The sequence below is a fragment of the Echiichthys vipera genome (assembly GCF_963691815.1).
Source record: "Echiichthys vipera genome assembly, chromosome: 13".
Lineage (NCBI taxonomy): Eukaryota > Metazoa > Chordata > Actinopteri > Perciformes > Trachinidae > Echiichthys > Echiichthys vipera.
The window spans coordinates 10948679-10972521 of record NC_139838.1 but is presented as its reverse complement, the minus strand read 5'-3'; the positions used below and the strand labels follow the sequence as shown (position 1 = coordinate 10972521).

Here is a 23843-nt window from a genome sequence, read left to right as displayed (position 1 = left end):
TCCACCTTACATGCTCAGTGTAATGACCAGAACATTATCACAATACATCATCTGTAAAAAGTGCATCCCGCCCATGACGGCAGTAAAAATCAACCAAGAATGATCATAAACTGTGCAGATAATCGCACAGCTGTGAATTCTGTGAAATTATCTGAAGAAATTCAATAAGGTACAATTTTAAATGGGGCGATTTTCTTCCAATGAGAACTGTGGGAACATGACCGACTGCTCTGAAATAGCTCTTTATATAAGGGATGTAAAGAAATATATGAAAGTAGTATTTTGGTGTGAACAGATGCGCTCAAAACATACAGTATGCAAATGGCATCCACACGTTTCCAGTAATCCCCCTGATTTGTAAATCACAGAAAAGGCGCTCCTTTACAGCTTTAGATCTTGCCTTTAGTATCACAGTAATCCAGCAGTGGTTGTCAGTATAATGTGAGCAGGATGTGCTAGCAGACAAAGCAGCTGAGGCTACAGGCTTAAAGCACAGGTATGAGTTCAATATTCAAACATGGGGTGTGGTTTATCATCAACAAAATTTGATCAGTTCGAGGTTTTTTTTTACCAGAATTTGTTGGGCAGTGCAGGATAAAGCGAAGGCGTGGTTTTTACCTCATGGTCTGATAGTGAAGCCTGTCACTTTGCCTGACTTGACAGTAGACGGGTGATTTTTGGGCTGCGGCTCAGGAGGTAAAGCAGATCGTACCTTTTAATCACAAGGTTGGTGGTTCGGCTCCTCCTGTGTGTCTCTGACCAAGACACTGTGTAAAAATGTGAGTGAATGAGAGACAGAATTGTATTGTAAAGGGCTTTATCAGGTGAGATAGAAAGGTGCTACTGTATATAAATGCAGTCCAATCAGTTAGCTGAAGTTAGGGACGGACTTAAAAGTGCATTCCAAGGGATTTCAGATTTTCATCCCCAAAAAAATCTTGATGCTCCAGACCATCTGAAAGCCTACTGAAAGCACAATTGTGCTCCATTAAATAAGTGCAGACGGATCTTTCATCCATTAAGTCAACTGTTATGATGGGGTGGGGAGCATTTTCTTGTAGCGATAGCAAAAAAAATGTCTCAACAGCTGACCCCTACTACTTTTACAATCACAGAAAAAATCAGAAAAGGTTCAGGTCATTGAACTAAACCCACACACCGCTTGTGGATCTATTACTTAAATCTGAAAAGGTACAGATGGGCCTGGACAGGGAGTAATGCTCAAATAGGGGTGATATGGTCTGACATAGATGGAAATATTCTGTCTTTACTGTCTGACGAGGTAACCAGTGGGCCTCAACCTGATGTCACTCCGGTCAGGCTGCTGAGTCTCGGCACCCTGGAGGTCCCTCTGCTCTCCATTTAATGTCATTCTGTCACTTTGTACCCCGAAGGGCCACACAGCTGCTCAGACTGATATTCTTTGTTCTGGGGAAGGAGAGTTAGAGGAGGAGGAGGAGGAGGAGAAGGTGGAATGAGTCACCACTGGGTGTCTAGAAATGTCAAATCGGAGACTGAATCTTTTTTTTTATTGATGGCTAAAGTTTTCTTTTCTCCTCTCCTCTCCTCTCCTCTCCTCTCCTCTCCTCTCCTCTCCTCTCCTCTCCTCTCCTCTCCTCTCCTCTCCTCTCTCCTTCTCTGCTCATCTCCTCTCCTCTCCTAGTCAGAACTATCAACATGGGATTTTCCAGTCGATCGGATTTAAGGAATTTCATGACTACCTGACCGTTCCTGAAAGCAGCACCCAGCAGGAGAAAGACTCACTGCGAGACAAAGGTCAGAGAAATACCTGATCAAAATCACAGAGATGGTGGTAGATTCACCGTTTGGTGGACTGCTTGACTGATCAACCAGAAGAATCTATTTAAAGATTTTTTTTTTTACTGTCTCCCTCTCATCTATAACAGCCTTCTTTTAACCCTTTCTAGGTATAGAAGCTTTGAAGATTGCTACGAGGCGTTACGCCCGCAAACAGAATAAATGGGTCCGTAACCGCTTCCTCAAACGTGAGTGCACTTCTGTGTGTGTGTGTGTGTGTGTGTGTGTGTGTGTGTGTGTGTGTGTGTGTGTGTGTGTGTGTGTGTGTGTGTGTGTGTGTGTGTGTGTGTGTGTGTGTGTGTGTGTGTGTGTGTGTGTGTGTGTGTGTGTGTGTGTGTGTGTGTGTGTGTGTGTGTGTGTGTGTGTGTGTGTGTGTGTGTGTGTGTGTGTGTGTGTGTGTGTGTGTGTGTGTGTCACAGTCCAGTTCCTTAGCAAACCGTACTCTCTTGACAAGATGAGATTCATCCACTCCATTACACACGCAATAAGCCTCTCAGACACCGTATTTTATTTCCAGGGTACAGAGTGTAGTGTGTGTATATATTCATGGTCTAGGTGTACAGCAGGACTGGGGCACGATGTCACTTTCAAAACAAGCCTTTATTAGTTTAGTGTTATTCACAACGAGAAGTTCCATATGTAAATGAAATGTTCCATATATCTCAAAATGGCATTTCGATTCTTTCCTTAGAAATAAATGAACATTTGATAACACTACATTCAAATTGTGGAAACCATTAGATTAATTTATTAACTGTTCACAAACTCTGATTTGATTTTATGCAGTATGTGTAAGCTGCAGTGAAGTTATAGTGTGGATGATGTTTCAAGATCCTTCCCCGAAATACACCAAGACCCTTGAATGTTTTTTTTCCAGCACCAAGTCCCTTGTGGTGCCACATGCATAGAAATGAACTATAGTGGTTGGTTCTGGCACTGCAGGATGGATATATGTATCCAACATTGCCAAAATCAACGAATGTTTGGCAGCTGGTGATTTCCCACCTTCGTTGCAACCCCTGGATGTCAGACATGTTTCAAAATGTATATAAAGGCGAGTGTGTTTCAGTGTCCCAAATGGAAAACTGACCTCTGTGAACCACCAGCAGTATGCCCTGTAGTAACCCAGCAACCTAATCCTGTTAGGCCCAAGTGGCTTAGGACACGCCAGGCCCTAAACCTCAAAACCCCTCTTTCTGACTGCCTTGCACACACCATATGGTCTTCATCACATGTGTTCCTGTGCATTTACATATGCATTAATCTGTCTGAACATGTCTGTACTTTTGCGCATGCATGTGTGTGTTGTAATTGAAGACCCTGCTTAGACTCGATTTAGAAAAATTATTAAGACAGTTCTCTCTCACAGGAAATACTTAGTATCAAAGCACAACTATTGGTTATGATATAGTATGTGTTGGCACTCCTTCAAGCAGTGGCGATTGCTCTATGACTGCAAGGGAAGCTCAGCTTCCCCTAAAATGTCAGCAAAAAAAAAAAAAAAAAGGTTGTGAAATATGTACTGCTGTGTGTACATTTCATTGACTAAATACGCACTAGAAAGCCTTCATCTTTTGTTCAGAATCATCTACTTATCACAGGTAACCGGAGCAACTTCCTTCTCATTCATCCACAGTGCTTTACAAAGTCGGACGCTCAGCTTCTACTGACTTCAATGGGGAAGCGTAGAGCGGGTTGTTCCACTGCAGGGAAACTAGACACTCATTGGATAAATGCTGGGCTTTGTCCCGTCCATCAGACGCTCAGCGTCTCTGGGGGTCTATGGGGCAGTGTGCTGGCCCGGATGCTCTGCTTCTGCATGATGATTGGATAAGCTGTCTGAGGCGGAATCCTTTTGTGATTGACAGCTAAATGAGCGAATCAGCGATCTTGAAAAATAAACATCCACCGGAGCATTTTCCAAGTTTTTTATTTCGTTGTTCTGAACTGATCCAGAGACTTTACCGATCCCCAGAGACTTTGTCTTTGTTAAAAACGACTTGCGTTGTGTTTGGAGACCCTGTTCTGTCACTCTGCGGTTTCTTTCCCCAACGAGCAGCGGCAGCTACGGAGCTTTTCCCCCGTCACGATCACTCACAGGTGGTCACACTTCACAGTAGGCATGTCGATTTTTTAGTAGACTGGCGCAGCAGCTCCAGCTGGGCCAATAATAAGTAATCCCTCTCAGCTAGAGCTGTGCGATATGACGATATGTTTCTTATGGCGATAGAAAAATGTCTGTTGTTTCATACTTTGCTCTATCGTTTATCTCACGGTGTCATAAATCATGCACTTCACAGGCTGAGGGGTGAGCTGTCATAGACTGTTTCTCTCTTCATTAAATCGACAACTGTAACACACACACACACACACACACACACACACACACACACACACACACACACACACACACACACACACACACACACACAGACCAGTCTACACACACCAGATGCAAGACACACACCAGATGCAAGACACACACGCTCCATGTGTGACTAAGACAACGGCTGAAGTGTTTCAGTGGAATTAATAAATTAGCGGCTCAGTCCGGCAGTCTGATACAGCGTTGTAAAAGTGAAACTACAGTTCTAAATATACCGTCAGCTACTGTCAAAGAAAGATACCAACAAATCCCATTATGTTATAACAACAAATAGCCTACTTTTTATTACATGCCCTTATTAGAAATCCCAAATCACATCATTCCGTAACCAGCTGCGTGACCACTGGTATATACTTATATACTGTATACGTATATACAGTAAACATATATATATATATATATATATATATATACACAGTATATCACATATAGTAAATATTACTTCCATGAGGCTGTTCTCAGCAGACAGATCACAGGCAGTGAACTTAGCATTATATATTATTCGCAGCTATAGCAAAGTTCAAGCTGCATGAATTGCAGATGTTATCCATTAATGCATAATAATATTAATGTAAGTGTTTTGCCTCGATAATTAATAGTTACACCAAATAATATACTCATAGGTTTATGGTTATTTCTCCTTTTTGCATCTAGTATTGCTTGAAATGTGACCGTAGCAAAAGTTATTCCTTACAAACAAGTCAATTTCCTATAATGGTGTGCTGCTTTCTCTAAAACAGAAAATGTCTAATTTGTGAAAAATATGAATCTATAGTCTTTAAACCCGTTCATCCCACCTTTCTATCTGCATCGTCAGTGTTCACCTCGCCCCCCCCCTGCTGTGACTGCTGACCTCTTTTCAGTTTCGCCCCACACACACACTCACGCAGACGCCGACTGGCCTCAGCTGAGCAGGCTAATCTCTTGAAGCATTACAGACCTCCTGGGAATTTGCCCCCGACCACACAAACTCTGGCAACAGGGTCACAGTGGGCTACACAGACCAACCCAAGCATATAGAGACTGGTGGTTCAAAGAGAAAGGCGAACTTGAGATGACACAGAGCCTCAGTCAGGCAGACACAATGAAGTCGGTTAGAGGAGCTAGAAAGCGACCTGAACGCTTCATGTAAATATACACAACACAGAACCACATGCCGCGAAGGCACAAGTTTAACCTAGTTTTACAGTCCACAGATTTCAGCGATCGTCAGTGAGGGAGCAGGTGGGCGTTCAGTGTCTGAAATACTTTTCAGCTAGATACGTGGTTCTTGAAAGACTCAACTTTGGTTGCTGTGGGGATTTAAGCACCAGGTCAGCCAGCTTAAATTAAATCACTCTTAATTTGTCTTGCCTTTAAGTGCGTCTGTATGTGGGAGTATGCTTTAGGGTGTGTGCGTGTGTGTGCGTGTGTGTGCGTGTGTATGCGTGTGTGCGTGTGTGTGTGTGTGTGTGTCGGGATTGGTTAATTAGTAGATTTAATTGCGCATAAAGAAAATGGTAATTTCAGGTTACATTAATGTTAATAAGTGCCAGCCCCCTCAGAGTTTTATTTAATTCCCCCAAAGACATGCACAAAAGCACAAACACTGTCTGTCACTGGGATACACAGGTGTAGTTGGACTCAGGCCCCATGAGTGTTAAGTAACAGGGGTCTGTGAGTGAAGGATGGAGGGAAGGAGACAGAGAGAGACAGGAACGACACATGGGTAGCTGGGTAGATGGAGAGTGAAGGTAATCTGATCCAGCTGGGGTAACAGGTGTGGGGTGAGTTTACGCTGTTGTTTTCTAGCAAGTGTGAAGCTTTGATGTACGCACACACACAAATGCAACCCCCTCCCGGGGGTGGGGTTGGGGGTGGGGGGGGGGTGCAGAGTTGAGACCTCTCTGTCACCTCCAATAGGGGGAGAGAGACGAGAGAGGTTGGATAAGATGAGAATGACACCAAGGGTTAAAGGAGATGCAGTGTTAAGGTATCTCTACAGCCATGCATTGAGTGGAATTGCCAAAAAATGAAGGACAAAAAAAATCAAGACAAAAAGGCAGTCACTCCACGAGGAACCTACATGAATAAAGAATAAAAATAGCAGGGGTGTCGTAGTGTTAGGGTTATCACTTAAAGCAGCCTATGATAAAACCACAGGGTACATGTGAATCAGCGAGACAAAGTCATTCATTAAAAAACACAACTGCCATCTCAGGTGACAAGCAGCATTGAAAATTCCAAAATGTTGCAGCGTTAATGCTGCTCCATTGATGGTAAAATCTTCAATTCTCTTAAACACATTCTAACAGAGGTAGTTGAGGTTGGTGGAAACTCGCGATTCACATTTTATTTTGCCAAATTAGCTTCTAATTTGTATTTACTTTAGCAGAAAGAGGCTGTGAACGTAGCATTGACACATTATCACCTTTTAGATTCATATGGTGAACTTGCATATTTACACATCCAGGAGTTTAATGAGCAACATTATCATTCATTTGGAGTCGTGTTTGTGTTCACCTGATGAATATAAGTCCAGTATTCACTCTTCTTTTTTGGTCTTAACCTACCCATGAGGTCAAAATATGGCTCTTTAGGTACTGAATGATTCCCGTTTTTAGCTGGTCTTCAACTCTGTCTACCCTCCAATGCTGAGTTTGTAGTGTATCTGATTTTCAGAACTTTTTGTCTGGCCTGGCAACCAATCAGAGCAACCACTAAAATATCTTTATGAAAACATTTGAGGTGAGAAATTAGGCAATAGAGGCCAATATAGGCAACAGAATCTTAATTCATAATGGAGGCGCGCTGCTTGTTTGACAGTTTGATCGGAGTTTCTTGAGCCTGGTGAACTGCGCTGGACTGAGAACCTCAGTTACTTTCAGTCACTAAATTTCGAACATTGTCTTAAACTCGCCCCACATGAGATAGATGGTCGTGATTGGCCTGTTATTATTCTCTTCATCACGATGATAAACACTGATGATAGCAGCTGTAATAGTTCTAGAGTGAAGGACAAGAAACTCCATAATGGAGGGTGGAGTGAAACCCCAGTTCATAGATATAAGGATTGAATTCTTCCAATTGTAGCCCACCAAACAGCCAGATGAAATGAATCATCAATTTGGCTGATTTGTACAGAAATATCCTTGACCTATACTTGACCCGCTGCAGAAATGTCAAATATGAACAACAGAGAACGAAGGAGGTAAGGGAGACAAAAAGTGGAAGAGGAACTATAGGAAAGAGGAAGGAGGCTGTTGAGTGAATAGAAGCAGCTGTGATGTTCCAGTGTGGACGACAGCCAAAGAAGCACAGCTGGGCCAGGGGACGCCGCACTGAGGCTGGTGGTTAAGCTTTTATAGCAGAGCACACACAGGCGCACATCCTCATTCAGCAAACACAAAGATGACGCGGCAAATGACTCCTGTTTGTTGCAACAGGTGGACTACTGTTTCAACACACACACACACACACACACACACACACACACACACACACACACACGCACAAAAACACACATGCACGCACTCACACGCACACACAAAACACTGGCAAGCAGCTGTCGGGTAACAGGGGATGCTCTGTCTTGTTGGCAAAGCAATCTCCCCTGTGTGCTTGAAAGTCAACGCTCTGTGTGTGTGTGTGTGTGTGTGTTGTGTGGTGTGTGTGTGTGCGCGTCGACCACCCTGCTCTTTGTCCCTTTAATGTTTCTTATCAACCCTCATTCACTACAGAGTGGATTAGCAGAGTTAAATTTCACCAGATCTCAAACATGAATGTTTTGGAGGGCTTCCATCTAGCATCTGGCAACCCACCATACACTATCTCCCTTTTATTTACCACCATTCCACTCTGCATAGTGGGCGGGTTGGTGGCCGCAGAAGGGAATTGTGGAAGGGGGATGTGTGTGTTGAGAGCGATAAAAGAACAAAGTAAGGCGAAAGAGCTAGCAACAGAGGGCACAGGAGGGCAGCTGGTGAAGTTAAGTATTTATAAGAGCACCTAAAGGAGAGAGCTCCAACTCTGCATCTGGTATAGGTATGCCAGGTGACACTCACCACCACCACCTGCCTGCTATTGTGCCACAAACACAAAAGACTTCACCTCTGAGAGAACCGCACCACACCATTGAAACCTGAGGCTTTGATTAACATCCACTGCTCTTTAAAAAAAACAAAACAGCAACACATACTTACAAATTGACTGTGTAAACACACATGCCAGACGCGGTGTCAGGATTAGTGGTGCACATAGTGAAAGCCCACACTTGGAGGCGAAATGATGCAGGTGCAGGAGAGCTCAGACGATTCTTTTGTAGGATCTTTGTGTTTATTTCACTTTTGTCAGCAATTCAATTAAGCAAAGCTGGCCCCGGCAGGAAATGAATGAAATGCATCACGTTTTATGCAAATTTAAAACTAGAGGGAGTTGGAATGTGGCTTGTGCCAAGGACCAGGGCGAAATTTAGGTGTGGGTGTGTAAAGACTCCAGCACACACTCATTCCTCTGACACAGGCAATGCAGTTATACAGCTGACCAGCTATACAGCTACTGTTCTGTATTCCTTCATAATGATGCGAGTCCCAGACAGTTCCCAGCAGAGTTTGTAAGTCCAGTCTATTGGGTGTCTACTGCCCTTAACTCCACAGTCCACTCTGTGTGTGGAAAGGATTAAGCTATAATTGAGTTGTGCCTTACAGGTTAATGGGATTCATTTACATCAATGTGTTCTTAGCACATTTTTATTATATGAAAACGGCTCCTGACTAGATCCATCTTTGCTTCTTTTAAAAAAAAATGTATAGCCACGTTAGCAGCATGGCTCTGTTGATGACAATGTCAGTCAATCAGTGCATCAGCGTCTCAACAACTATTGGATGGATTGGCAAGATATTTTGTTCATTCATAGTCTCCGGACTTTGAAGGTTCCCTAACTTTTCCTCTGGCACTATCAGGTCAAAAAATCCCTCCTTCATCAAAACCATGCTTTGTGCTCAGTGCCAACCAAGCGGCAACCTCCGTGGCTGGAAAATGAAGTGAATGTTGAAGTGGCCTCACTTGAGGCTGGCTTCAAAGGCAGGGCATTCCCCTAAACCCCCATGTTAAATTGCCAAACTTTACATCAGAAATAAACAGACTTGTAGAAAAAGCAGTTTTGGTCTCCATAGCTAATTTCCTCTTCATAATAACTGTACAGGGAATTCATTTTTTTATATAACTCACACGTTTAAATTGTATTAAAGCTTAAATCTTTGTATAATTGAGGGCATGGCTTCTTTGCAGGTAGGTGCTCCTCCTGTAGGTGGCTAGCATAGACTGCAGTCTTCATTTAGCCCGCCTCAGCTCCATTCACGCTTTACCTCTTTATCCAGTTTTGGATTAGCTGGGAGTTAGGTGACTCGTCAATCAGCACTTGCTAGCATAAACTACTATGATGAACATGGTAAACATTACACCTGCTAAACATCAGAACCACTGTCATTTCGAGCATGTTAGCATTTAGCTTGAAGCAGAACTACAGCCTCACACAGAGCTATCACCACCGCTGCACACCACCGAGTGTTTCATAGATGATATAAGACTTATAAACAGATGAAATATGTGAGCACAGCATTGCTTCATAGCCGGCACACAAAGGTAACCCCATAATGTAGACGTATTAACCGGCTTAAGTCCTGTTTTCTTGAAATGATTTAGTGTATTTGAACCTTAACGGACATTATATTTCACTTTATTCTTCAGGTATGCATACATTTGACCTTGTTTGCACAAAGTTGTGGTTGCTTTGAAGTCACTTTCTCCACAAGTTGCACACATCCTTCCTGTGCATCTGTGTGTCTTCACTCAATGCAGGGCTTGATGCAGACGGGGCAGACAGACAGACAGACAAGCAGGGCAGGGACTGGTGCTGCTGTTTAGTGCTGAGGCCTGGCTCAGAGTCTGCTGACTGATGCAAAATAGAAACAGAGAGGGAGGGAGTGAGAGAGAGAACGAGAGGGTGAGTGAAAGCCGAAGCCAGACTGATGGCAAGAGAGGGATGGTGCACAAGGGAGAAGGGTGGGAGGAAGGAGGGAGAGACATTATCGAGCCAGTGTGAGTCAGCAGGTTGACGGAGCTTCAGGGTGCGGCTCCAGCACATCACTGCTACTGTAAATTTCATCTGGAAGTCCACCTCATCCTCTCTGGTATCACGTTAGTCACTTTGGGAGCCCGTTTGTTACTTATTAGATGTAAAATAATCAACTGCATAATTAGCTAGTCAATATATCTCACCACATTAAGAATCAAACGTGTGCATCAACCTCTTTGATTTGAGGGAAGATGCACTGACGCTGCGGTGAAAGAACCTTAATTATGTTTATTGGCAACGCGCGTTGGCCTCGTGAAATGCATATTATCTGCTAACGGTGTGTGTTTGACCTGTGTGTGCGTGTAGGACCAGGAGACAATGTGCCAGCAGTGTATGGACTGGATGTGACAGATGTGTCGAGGTGGGAGGAGACCGTGCTGAACCCTGCACTGCAGATACTGGACAGTCTCAGCAAGGTGGGGCCTCTATAGTCTAAACTAGCCGCCTCCTCCTGTTAGCGGTTTCCATCTACTGGGGATAAAATCCAGTCTACTTCCTTCTTTACTGCCTTTTGTTCCTGGAACCTTTATCATTCTGACCTTTTCCATTGCTTACTTTGTTGTTGTTTTTCCATTGCTTTTGTTCCTCCATTTATTCCTTTCTAATTTTCCGTCCTCCGTTCCTTCCTTTTATCTCATCTTCCTCTTCTCTGCTGTCTCATTTTTCTTTTTATACTTCTGTACGTTGCATTACTTCCTTCCTTCCTTCCACCCTATTTTGTTCCTTCCATCTCCATCTGAGTCTCACATTACTTTATCTTACTCTTCCAACCTTTCCTTCCATTAAAGGAACCCTGTGGAGTCTGTGACCTCTAGTAGGAGCTAGGATTTTGCTATTGGGTTTCTATTTCGTTTGTACCACATGTGCGTTACTTACTCCTGCCACTGGTTTGACACTTTTCTCTTCATTGACAGTTTATGGCAGCAATACAGTATGTTAACAATAGCATTGGTAGTAAGAAGACTGCTAGTTAGCAGACATGGATGTAAACCATGCACAATTTGCAAGAAAACAAAATAATTAAGCTTTGTAAACATTTTATAAGGAAGGGACTGCATTCAACATGTATATCAGACCTCAATGATACACATGTCTTTTGGTGAGAAACATTGAAAGGTAAAAGAAACTTTGACACTTACAAGAAAACCCTAAAGAAAACTGTTTTCTCACAATCAATCAGGATGAGGAGCCAGCTATTCAGCCTATCAGGGTACAGGGGACGGCCCAGAAGAACAAACGGAGCTGCCATACATGTGACCTATGTGACAAAGTGATCATCGGTGACCTGGAGTGGACAGGTGAGGCTGTCGAACCCCACATAGTTCAACATTTTCATCACACAAAATCATGTGCCATTAATTTGTTTGTTTGTAGTCATCAACATGTATACTCTGAAATCTCTTTCACATTTATAAACTATTTATAATGACAGTACACACCTTAAAGGTACCATATTATAAAAGTGAGAATTCCATGACTTTTTTCTATTATAAAACAGGTTGAGCTGCCATATAAATATTTTGAAAATATCAAAACACTTAATCCACAGAGAAATGCACACAACCTGTATTTAGAAACTGTTTTTAAACGAGCTGTCAGGACTTCTGTACGGTTGTGATGTCACAACTATACTGTAAATAGGTAGAAAGTGCTGCCACGGTCATTCCCCGACTGCAATAATGGTGCAGAGACACTCAGAAATGCTGACCAATAACAGCAGGCTTTTTATGGAAGGGGTCTTAAAGAGACAGGCACTTTAAATCACTAAACAATTTCTACTTATTGTTATCGAAGCAGAGGTCATACAAACCACTTCAGTTTTACTATAAACAACCTACTTTGTAAGCCTCCGAAGAGCTAAAAGTCCTGCAAGGTGCTTAAGAATGCCACAGTGTCATAAAGAGTGTTGACAAACCTGACCACCTTTGGGACTCAGGATGGACTGAGATGAAACTGTAAGGTCTTATTTCAAATATATTCAAGTGTCATTTGCTTGTTTTCATCTACCTGCAGCTCACCTGAAGTCCAAAAAGCATCACTATCATGTGAGGAAGAAGAGAAAGACCGCTCTAGACTGTGACCCATCCCAGGTTAGCCCTGCTCCTCCTGCCTCTGTTGCAGGGACTGTGGAAAGCCTCTCAAAAGACTCTTGTGCTGTTGTTGCCCCAGGCTGCACTGAAACCTCTCAGGAATCTTCCCAAGACACCAGGACAACACATAAGGAAGTACCTGTGACATTTTAAGGGTGACTCAGAGTCTGGACTACGTACATCTTCATTAAGGTTTCCACCACTGTTCTGCACTACTTTCTTGCTTCCCATAGAGTCGAGTTGAACTGTATATTCTGCAGAGAAATCTTTTTATTTGTCTGAGTTCTCAGCCCTGTAGATACAGGAATGAATAAAGTATGGTCCTTGAAGCGGTTCATTTTATAGTAGAGTTGTTGATTCAAAATTCTGGACTCAAAAGGACTTGCCATGTGCAGAAAAATATACATTTTTTTAGGACTCTTTTTTTCCCAGTGCTTACAATAAGAAAGTATATTTTTCTATTTTTAAATGAAGCGGCGATAATTTTATACTATTGGTTTCTTCCGTTTCCCACATGCTAGCATGTCAGGATTTCAGTTTCTTTGCCTTGTCTTTAGCTGAACCACCATGCACTTTAACTTGACTCACTTGGTTTTAAAATTGTTCAATAAACCAAAGGATGCTGAAGTTTCTACTCAATGGAGGATGTGTTTTGTATCGCTAGCTGTGTTTTCATAAATGTATCTTTACGCTAATTTTGAAGTATTGCATTAGAAAAGCTGAATGAAAACGTCCTCAATTGCGCAAAAACGTTTGGACGCTCGCTTGAGGTGGGTTTGCTAGCTGGCTAAGACGACTTGTTTTGTTTCGGGGTGCAAGCCTCTACTTCTTCTACTCTGTGTACTGGTGGATGCCTGCCATGTGAAACCTATAACACCAACTTCTGACCAAACTGCGCTGTAGCCTAGTGTATTAACTCCAAACCAGTTGCTGGAAATGTGCCTTATTTGCTTCATTTTTAACAACTATAGTGTGATTTTAAATTTGCTTGACAATTGAATGGAATAAGGGGGGGTAAAAATCCTCCGGGGCTGAAAAAGGAAGCCAACATGTAAGTGCCAGAAAACTGCAGTTCCTTGAATGGCCACTTGAGGCTGGCTCCAAAAGTGTGTAAATCCCATAGACTCCCATGTTAAAATGTCCAACTTTAAATTAGAAATAAACATGTTTTACCCCCTGGTATAAAAACAGTTTTGATCTCTATATCTTATTTACCCGTTCCTGGAATGGCAGTAAAATTCTATACAATTCACCCACTTAAACTATAAGAAGACTTAAAGTTATGTATTATTAAGTGTTTGCCTCTTTGAGTTACCAATCAGAGCCATCAGCAGTGTCTTTACATGCAGTTTAAAAACCCGATTATATTCGGGTAAGGGCATACACAGGTTTCTCCAAACACCATGTAAACACCATACCCCGGGTAAAATCTGAGTTTTCATACCCCGATTAACAGACCAAGATAACTCCTTCAGTTCTCCTTATTATTTGCACATGTAAACAGAATAGAATAAACCAGGAAGCAACGGCACCGAAAACGTGAAAAACACGATAATAGAGCTTTACCTTTAAACCGAGGGAAGACTTTGCAACGGAAAGTAACATTACTACCAAGAAGACCTGTTTCGGACGTATTTCTGTCCAAAACTCAGCTGTTTGTGATTACGACAAAGGTGAACCGGAAAAAAGCCGTATTCAGTCCAGCTGTATGTCGGCGGAGTGCCACCTACTGGACCCGGAGGTCGAGTTACTCCATTTTCCCATTCAACCCCTGCTCATGTATAAGGAGGAAACTTCAATAACCAGATTATTCCCTTAACCGGGGTAAGGCCATTTTCGGGTTACTGATGTGCATGTAAACGCACTGACAGGAGGCTTCATTTGGCCCGCTTCAGCTCCATCCACACTCTACCTCTTTGCCTATTTTTGGATTAGCTGGAAGTTAGGCAGCGTCAGGCACTGCCAAAAAGGTGACAGCCGTAGCCCCCAGGAGCTGCTCACTTTGAGCTTTATTTCTCTCTTCAGAGAGGTGATGCTACACAGATGAGATTACAGAGCATTACATCAGTGATAGTTTGACCTTTATCTCTGTCATTCACATGCTTACACAGCACAAATCGTTTGCCTTCTGCCACTTTGTTTTACTGTCATTTAAATATATTTTTTCCTAGCTCTTTGTGTGATAATGACGAGTCACCTGATTTATGCTGTTGTCCGTCAGCGCAGCTTAGCCGAGCTCATTTCTGCTGTGATAGTAGTAAATGGCCAGCTCAGGCTGCGGGGAGAGTGTTTTCACAGAAATGTTTGCAGGTCTTTGTTCGTCCAGCGGCGCGTTGTACCCCTTTCAAACCAAGGTGTGCCTGCCTGCTGCAAAACCGTTTACACAATACCTGGCATTGCTCCAGAGGCCTTTTTTGGCGCTCCCTTTCCCTCTCCTCACCTGCCACTTTGTCTTCTCCTTCCTAAGTATCAGACAATTGTTCCACGTTTCCGTCTAACGCTCTGTCATCTTAGATAGATGATAGACGATAGACGTCTTAGATGTATTCTTTCAGTACAAGTTTTGTCCGCAGGCTTCCAGCGTTTGACCTCATCCACATGACTAAAAATATTCCCAGCCATATTTTGTGTGTGTGTGTGTGTGTGTGTGTGTGTGTGTGTGTGTGTGTGTGTGTGTGTGTGTGTGTGTGTGTGTGTGTGTGTGTGTGTGTGTGTGTGTGTGTGTGTGTGTGTGTGTGTGTGTGTGTGTGTGTGTGTGTGTGTGTGTGTGTGTGTGTGTGTGTGTGTGTGTGTGTGTGTGTGTGTGTGTGTGTGTGTGTGTGTGTGTGTGTGTGTGTGTGTGTGTGTGTGTGTGTGTGTGTGTGTGTGTGTGTGTGTGTGTGTGTGTGTGTGTGTGTGTGTGTGTGTGCGCGTTCTCTTTCCAAACTGGGTCAGGCCTCAAGCTTACTGGGGGCTTACCATACAGTATACTATCATACTGATAGCAAAGGTCACTGTGCAACTGGTGTCTGTTTTTTATTACCCTTCCTTTGTTTGGATTCTGGTTTGTTTTTCTTTCCTTCTGTTGTACATTTTTTTTAATCAGACTTACTACTGCCTTGTTTTCTTTTCCCTCTGGGGATTTTTTTCTCTATCATCTCCATAATTACAAAACCAGAAACAATGGGAGGGATCTTTGAATAACAGAAATTTTAACATGAGTCATCTGATAACACTTTTAAAAGCCTCACATTTTCTTAAGCAACTTTGTGTGTGGTATGTTCTTATCTGGAGTGCCTCGGCAAGTCTGGCCTGGCACCTCCAGGCACTGCTGAATCACCAACTCCACATTCAGAAAAAAAAAAAGAAAGCTTGTGCAACTCAATGACATAAGGCCTCTTGAGCCGCGCACACACGCATTCGCAAAAGTGGAGATCTAGGGCAGCGTCCATGGTCACAAGGCTAATTAGTGATGTACAAACCGCGATGCAGTGGATCATCTATAGACACACACACACACACACACACACACACACACACACACACACACACACACACACACACACATATACATATACATACATGCACGGAGTGAACTCATTAGCTACAGACAGCGAGCACGACGAGTCAACACACCAGTCCAGCTTTGAAAGGCGAAACCTGCAAACATGGCCTCCCACACACACAAAAAAAGTGTAATTTTATGCTTTCTTGAGTGTTTGATTTGATTGACTACTGCTACTTGAGCAGGCTTAGAGCAGGGTGCATGTGTTTGATGTATAGCTGCATCAGTCAACGAGCCGCACGATAATTCACCCAGTTGTAGTGCTCCATTGCTGCCTCTCCCTCTCAGTCCAGTCCTCCCTATAGCGGCTCAGTAGCTGTATGTGTTCACAGAGCACACACTGTCCTAAACATGAGGCCCACCGGGGGAGGGGGAGGGGGGACTACAGACTTACTTATGTAACACATGCTGCAGCCTATAGATGCTTGTTGTCTGCGTCTGGCCTGTTTGCCGTGGAGTTTTGGCCTCTGGTGCTAGCTTTACTGCATATACTGCATCCAGTGTGTGATACTTTTGACCAGACATCAGTTTGGCTATGCATCACTTTGACTTGTGAGATAACTCTTGGTTTGTCGCTATCATGATGGATATATGACTGTGATGTTTGTGTGATTTGGTGCTTAAAAGATCAGCCAATGGGAAATGAGTTGATTTTCATAATCAATAAATGATTTTATAAAAAAGTTTTATAAACCTGTATGTTAAATACCTTTGAGCTTTGGGCTGTAATGAACAAACAAACAATTTGAAGATGTCGCTTTGGGTGCAGGCTCATTGTGACGGGCTTTTTCATTCGTCTTTAGCCAAGCTAGCAGGAGGTCCCTGTGGATGGCCCGCCACTTTGTTCCAGCCGGAAATATCTCAACAACTATGACATGGATTGACATGAAATTTGGTACAGATTTCCACGGTGCCTAGAGGATGATTTGTAATTAACTTTGGTGATCCAACATCAGGTCAGGCCATTAAAATGTTCCCAATACTGTAAAACTAATGACATTGCTATCAATTGCAGCTCTATGTTATGTTTAATACTACTGTCAGTAGCAAATGTTAGCATACTAACAAGCTAAACTAAGATTGTTGATAAAGAAAACATTAAACCCGCTAAACTGCAGGTTAGCATTGTCTTTAGGAGCATGCTGACATTAGTATTTTGCTCAAAGCACCACTCACAGAGCTGCTAGCAGTACTGTAGAACTGTCTGCTTGTTAATATTTTGTAACCTAAATGAATAATTGGAAACATAATCAACATATGAAGCATAATAAAAAAATATATGTAGTTGCTGCTGTAATTCCATTGTTGCCATAAGCAGTTACATAAATTGATACCACTCATGGGTCTTCGATAAATGTTTAGCTACAGTCAGCAGCAGGTTAGCATACGTGTTTTGTTTTTTAAATAAGCACTTTAAATATATTATATAAAGGGGATTCATCGTCTTAATTAATGATCTTTACAGGTGCTGCTAGGTTTTTAATACCATGGACAGAGCCAGGCTAGCTAGCCCCTGTATTCAGTCTTTATGCTAAGCTAAGTAGCTTCATATTTAGTGTACACATGAAAATGGTATCAGTTTTCTTATCAAACTTGTCAACAAAGAAAATAAGTGTATTCCCAATTGCCAAACTATTCCTTTAAGGAATCCATCAACACTACACTCGGTATCTATGTTTGCTCCTGGTGCTAATCAGAGTGTGTTGTTGAACTTGCAGGGTAGTAGTCTGTCATCCAGTGACTGTGCGTCTGGGTAATTTGAAGTCCACTTAATCCTAATCTCTAATCCCATTTGACTAAACATTCTCTGCCATCTGGCCTTGGCGAGACATTAAAAAAACACACTTGCACACACCTACGGTACACACTCGCAGACAGACATGCAAGCAGCTAATCAGATAGAGCAGCAGCTGTGGTTGAAGACACTGTTGACTTGAACACCACCAAGAACCTGTTTTTTTAAGGAGAAATATCAACTCTACTAATGTGGAATGTAAACATGTTTACAGATAATACAGAAGGACAAATATTTTTTGGAGAATACTAGACACCACAGTTGTAATCTCCGAGTAGAAGTATGTGGAACGTGAAGGACTCAGTTAAGAATGTGTAACTTTTTCAGGCAAGACAGTGACGAGCTGAAAAGGTCAGGCTAGTAGCTGTTGTGTGCATTCATTTAATTGAGCTTTATCTTCAGTACAGACTGTATGAAGCGGCTGGAAATGGTGTCTATCTCCCTACGCCTGAAAACAACAACAACAGTCTTCTACACAGCACACAGTTCTCTACACACATCAGACAGGTCTCCAGCATGTCTTCTCCTGGCTGAGATGGACGGCACAGCGCTGCAGTGCAATAAATTAGTCACTAATTATTAGTAGTAATTGCAAGTGACTGTAAATGACATCAAAACACAGTTGTGGGTGTGTGTGGTCTGTTTTTTTTTTGTTGTTGCATGTTTCATATTAGCAATATAATTAAAAAACAAACATACACCACAACCCCTGGAGCCCCTGTGTAAAAAGCTGTGTGTTTGTACCTCTATGCATTATGAAACACACACACACACACACACACACACACACACACACACACACACACACACACACACACACACACACACACACACACACACACACACACACACACACACACACACACACACACACACACACACACACACACACACACACACACACACACACACACACACACACACACACACACACACACACACACACACAGTGTTTAGGATGACTGTGTAGCAGTCAGATCCAGCCCAGAGACGATGCATTTTCAATGCGATCTGATGCATGCATCCAGAGCCAAGTGCAGACCATTATTTATTGATGTGTGTGTGTGTGTGTGTGTGTGTGTGTCTGTCTGTCTGTCTATAGGCACAAACGAGGTTCAATGAGTTTATGCAGCTCCCTCTCTTTTTTTGTCTCGTTGTCTGGCTCCCGAAGTGGCCGCTGTATACAAATAAGCAACAGAAGGACGAGGAGTAGTAGAGATGTGATTAGATGTGAAAAGCCTCTAAGGAAAGTGTCATAGGTGCAGTGTATGCATCATGCATGGCTTCCTATAGTCTCTCTGTCTCTCTGCTGCATATTTCCTGTCCGGTTATATAATGAAGGGGCCGCTCGGTACTTTTTTCCCCCCTTTTGCTTCTTCTTCTACCCTTCCCAATCCAGAGCCTGACATGCCTTCCTGTTTTTCCAGCAACCCAGTGAACTCTTTTCCCAGGGCAACACTTAGGAGGGCACACACGTGCATACACACACACACAAACACACACACCCACAGTACTGTATCGTTACGTATTATAAGTAATGTGCTTATTTTAGACAAAGCTGCTTACCCTTGATGTAGTGTGTTTGGTGGGCTACATAAATGTCATTGTCTCACCCCCCTCTCACACTTTGTGTGTGTGTGTGCTTGTGTTTTTCTCTATCATCTCCCTTCATATCATAATGAATCCAGTCCTCTTTTCCATGCCTTCTTTTATTTATCTGTGTTCGCTTGTTTTCACCTTTGCTCTCAGGGAGGAAATGGGTGTGCCAGCCCATAAAGGACCAACAATGTGTGTTCACTTTATTGCATATGTGTGCAAGGGGGGCAATGCACTCTCTGCAGTGTGAGACAAAGAAGGTGTGTGTGTATGTGTTTCTGTGTTTCTCCATTGTCAGTGGCTTAGGCACTGGATCCGGCTTTTTCCCGCCAGTGCGGCGTTTTGTGGGAGGGGTTTTGGCAGGGCTCAGCAGCACAAAGAGCCAGAGCTTCCCGCCTGATATGCAAATCGGCTGAGAGTGGGCGGAGCAGGGAGCCTCCCCTATTGCAGCGCTTAACGCTTTCAGTGCCGGGGTGGAAGTCAGCAAAGTGCAAGCAGGGCAGGCTGTGTCTGTCTGTGTCTGTGTCTGTGTCTGTGTCTGTTTCTGTCTGTGTCTGTGTCTGTCTGTGTCTGTCTGTTTCTGTGTGTGTGTGTGTGTGTGTGTCTGTGTCTGTGTCTGTCTGTGACTGTTTCTGTCTGTGTCTGTGTCTGTGTGTCTGTGTCTGTGTGTGTGTGTGTGTGTCTGTCTGTCTGTCTGTGTGTCTGTGTGTCTGTCTGTCTGTCTGTGTGTCTGTGTCTGTCTGTCTGAATGTGTGAATGTGTGTGTGTATGAGCCCCTTCATGTTCTTATGTCCTCAGAATGATAGGACAGAAATGATCAATGACATGAACAGTAAAAAACGGCTAAAGAAAAGACAGTTTAAGGATCAAACTTGGTTTAGGGTTGAAGTTTGAGGATTAGGTTAAAATAAAACAAGTATACCCAAGATGTGCTGTGCCCCCCCCCCCCCCCCCCCCTTGGTTTTCAAAAAAGTTTTGGTTTACATGAACCAGCATTAAAAGGTCGACACCACTGAGTGCCACCGGTTGTTACAGGTGGCTTGCGCCTTCGCACGGCACCAGATTGCATTAGAAAATCTAGATATTGTACGTGAAAGTGTTTGAAGGAGACGTTATGAAACAAAAACTTTATTTGAAACACTTTAATCTGGATCCCTAAGAGCCACCGTTTAATTTGGCATAGATGTAGTGGTTCTCAGGTAACGTTAAGTGACTAACCCAGAACTCAGGGCTTTATCTCTCCGGGGTCAGTTGTGATATGATGCTATAATCCCCCGCTATCGTTCTCTCTGTCTCTCTGTCTCTCTGTCTCTCTGTCTCTCTCTCTCTCTCTCTCTCTCTCTTTCTCTCTCTTTCTCTCTCTTCTCTCTCTCTCTCTCTCTCTCTCTCTCTCTCTCTCTCTCTCTCTCTCTCTCTCTCTCTCCTCGAAATTTGGTGGTCTCCTGCTGTTCTTTGAATTTGTCTGACCATGACAGGGTCAGCCTTTAAAACAGACATTCAGGAATCCCTCCATTTTCTTTGGCTTCTTTGTGTAACTCACTCTTCTTCTTCTTCACCTTCTGATCTGGATGGTTTCTATCTTCCGGTTTTGTTTTCCATTTCCAACTGCGTGACAGGAATGACGTAAACATGCCCACTCGCTTGCTGTGAATTCTCACACTTCACAATCTCCAGCTGTTAAAGTCCTTAAACCCCACATTGCTCCCCGTGCTGTGCATGGGTGTGTTAAGGTGGTTTGAATGATTGGATTAGATGATGGGCAGGTAGCCTCTGTGACAAGCAGTGGCTCAAGAAGCCTCAGGTGGTCAGAAAGGCAGTGCAAACACATTTACCATATTTCAGCCAGGAGACCAAAAATGGAGCTAAAGAAGAGAGTTCTGCAGCTTTCAAATTAAGACATTTTGTTTTCGACTTATTTCTTCAAGATGTTTTTGAAACTGTTTCACCATTGACCACAATATGTGTTCATTTTTTCTTACAGCTGTGAATGGTGAATAATGCACTGCATTGTGGGACAATATTGTCCCGCTATAACACATTTGAGAGTTAAATTTCCTTTTTCTAGGCATTTAGTGTGATACTGTAACACTGGTCTTCTTACCTGTGACGTGAAGTAGCTCTACAGCTAAATGATAAATCATCCTAAATTTGATGAATCTGCTACAAAATGACATTTATTTGAACCTGGCTGCTCACCTGGACATGCGTGTGTGTGTGTGTCCGTGTGTGTGTCCGTTCGTCCACTTTTGTGTAACACTCGCCCGTGTTTTAAATGAGTTATGTAACCCAGTGTAACATTAGATGGCATGTAGACCAATAGCAGCTGTTGTACACACCCATGTGCACCCCACACACATTCTCTTAACCCCATTTCAGACAAAGAGCCCTATTATATGAAGCTGTGTGCTTCAACATGCTAAGTACAGCAGCAGCCTGTATGGGGACTCAACTTGGTCACACACACCTCATACACTGTCAGATATTTCAGATTTTCACTCGCTGTCCTGTACATACATATGTCCAGTTGATGCATGGCAAACATTACAGGCTGTCATCAGCAGCCACACAACATATGTGATATTTGATCCAAGTCACTTAAATTATGTCATGCGCTCTATTGATTCTTTAACAGGTTATGAAATTGGCTTTTTCTCCTCGAGCCAGTCGCTGCATGCTTATGTATGTGACCTGTGTGTGAATTCAAAGAGCATGAGTTTATTAATTGAACACTGAAGCATCTGAAGCTTTACACATGTGCAACAACATAGAAAGAAATGTAGTATATTACTGTGCTAACATTAGTAGCCGTTCTAATAATATCTTGTATGAATATCGATGGTATTCCGAAGGTCTTCTTTATCCGTTTTATAAGTTAAAGTTTCTTCTAGTGAGACAAGTTAGTTGTATGGTTTTTCATGAAACACGTCATACCCGGAAGAAAACAGCAGCTCTGAGGAAGGCTGGAGTACAGCTGAAACTGTCAACTAAGAAAAGGTAAGAGGACATCCTTACCATACAACCAACTTGTCTGACTAGAAGAAACTTTAACTTTCAAAATATCTTGTATAGATGTACCTGCTGTACCTTCTCCTGCAATGATTACACCTAATCCTTTATAGATATTGATTCATAACAGCTTTATTGACTCTGAAAGCAGCAGAACTTGTTAGTGGACATGCTGCTAAGCTGCATGCATACAGTGCAGGGATTTCTGGCACTACCTCCAGGGTGCATGGAGAAGGGAAAAGGTCAAGAGGTCAAAGCTCCAGCAACACTTGCGGTTTAAAGAACAACATTACTGTAGATTACCCTGATGAAGCCTGCGGGGTAAAATGCACTGTGTCTCACAATTAAGTTGTTGTTTGTACTGTAAGAGTAGGTGTTGCTGGAGTTTTCACCTCTGCATAAATACATCATCAGTCCTGGGATTTTAGACTGAAATGAAGTGATTGGAAACATTTACTGTTTTACATCTTTTAACTATATTTGTTTTTCTCTAAAACCACCAAATGGCCAACTTTCAAAGAAAAAAGTGCCAAAATGTCCCATATAATGTTCATTTTCAGGTTCATACTTGATTAATAAATTTGTGTTTCTAATAGAACTTGTTTACGTGTTTTAATGTTCAAAATAGTTATCCATTACATGTTATGTTGCTCACTGTCTGGATATACCTGTATTCACCCTCTGTCTGAGAAGCTCTGTTTTAGCGCCTGTCTCTTTAGGCCTTCTAACAATTTGTCAGCGTTGCCAGGTCTTCCTCATCTTCGCTACGGTGTCTCTGCACCATTATTGCAGTCGGGGAAGGGCTGTAGCAGCACTTTTTACCTGTAGTATAGTTTTGCCATCCCAACCATGCAGAAGTCCTGACGGCTCGTTTAAAGTCACAGTTTCTGAGTACGGGTTGTGTGCATTTCTCTTTCAATAATTAAAAAAACACTTGTCCTCATACAGCTACAAACATAGTATTTGTATTCGTCAAATACACTCGCAGACACATAAAGACATGTTACACAGAGAAAAAGACATGTCATTTGTACAATGCAGGTTGTGCGGAGCAGCAGTTGGTCACGACACCCAGGCTGTTTTACATTGAGGCTGGCGAGGACAATGACTTTCTGCTGATATGACATAATGGTGGTTTGGTTGTTCATCCGTTAGGTGTGCGAGAGGGAGACAACGAGGGAAAAAAGAGATTGTGCATGCGTGTGTGTGTGTGCATGTGGCCAATCACAAAGAGCTTGGCTGATAAGGTGTTCCCTCCCCAGGGCAGTTAACGGTTAATAGCTGATCCGTTTGGGCTGTGCCCTGCTTTTGTGGCGCAACTTATGGAGGGAAAGCAACAATGCAAAAGGGGAATTTGCAAAACATTTCTGGGGAACTTTGGGATTATCTGATAGCCTTGACTCTAACTGAAAAGAAACGCCCCCCACTCATGACCATGTTTGCTCTGCATGTCTTTTTTATGATCACAACTCAAGGTTCCACCTACCATACTT

The 23843-nt window shown here is 42.8% G+C and overlaps 1 protein-coding gene across 1 annotated transcript in view; it reads left to right on the top strand.

The window, feature by feature from the left end:
- trit1 (tRNA isopentenyltransferase 1) overlaps window positions 1-12919 on the top strand; it is a gene marked incomplete at its 5' end in the record, with an annotated part of 35100 nt that extends 22181 nt beyond the window's left edge. The window contains 5 exons of the mRNA XM_083926290.1: window positions 1664-1776; window positions 1929-2006; window positions 10626-10735; window positions 11500-11617; window positions 12333-12919. Coding sequence (XP_083782416.1) covers window positions 1664-1776; window positions 1929-2006; window positions 10626-10735; window positions 11500-11617; window positions 12333-12562 — 649 coding nt within the window. The 3' untranslated portion in view covers window positions 12563-12919. The remainder of the gene's footprint in view (window positions 1-1663; window positions 1777-1928; window positions 2007-10625; window positions 10736-11499; window positions 11618-12332) is intronic.
- Window positions 12920-23843: the final 10924 nt, after the last annotated feature.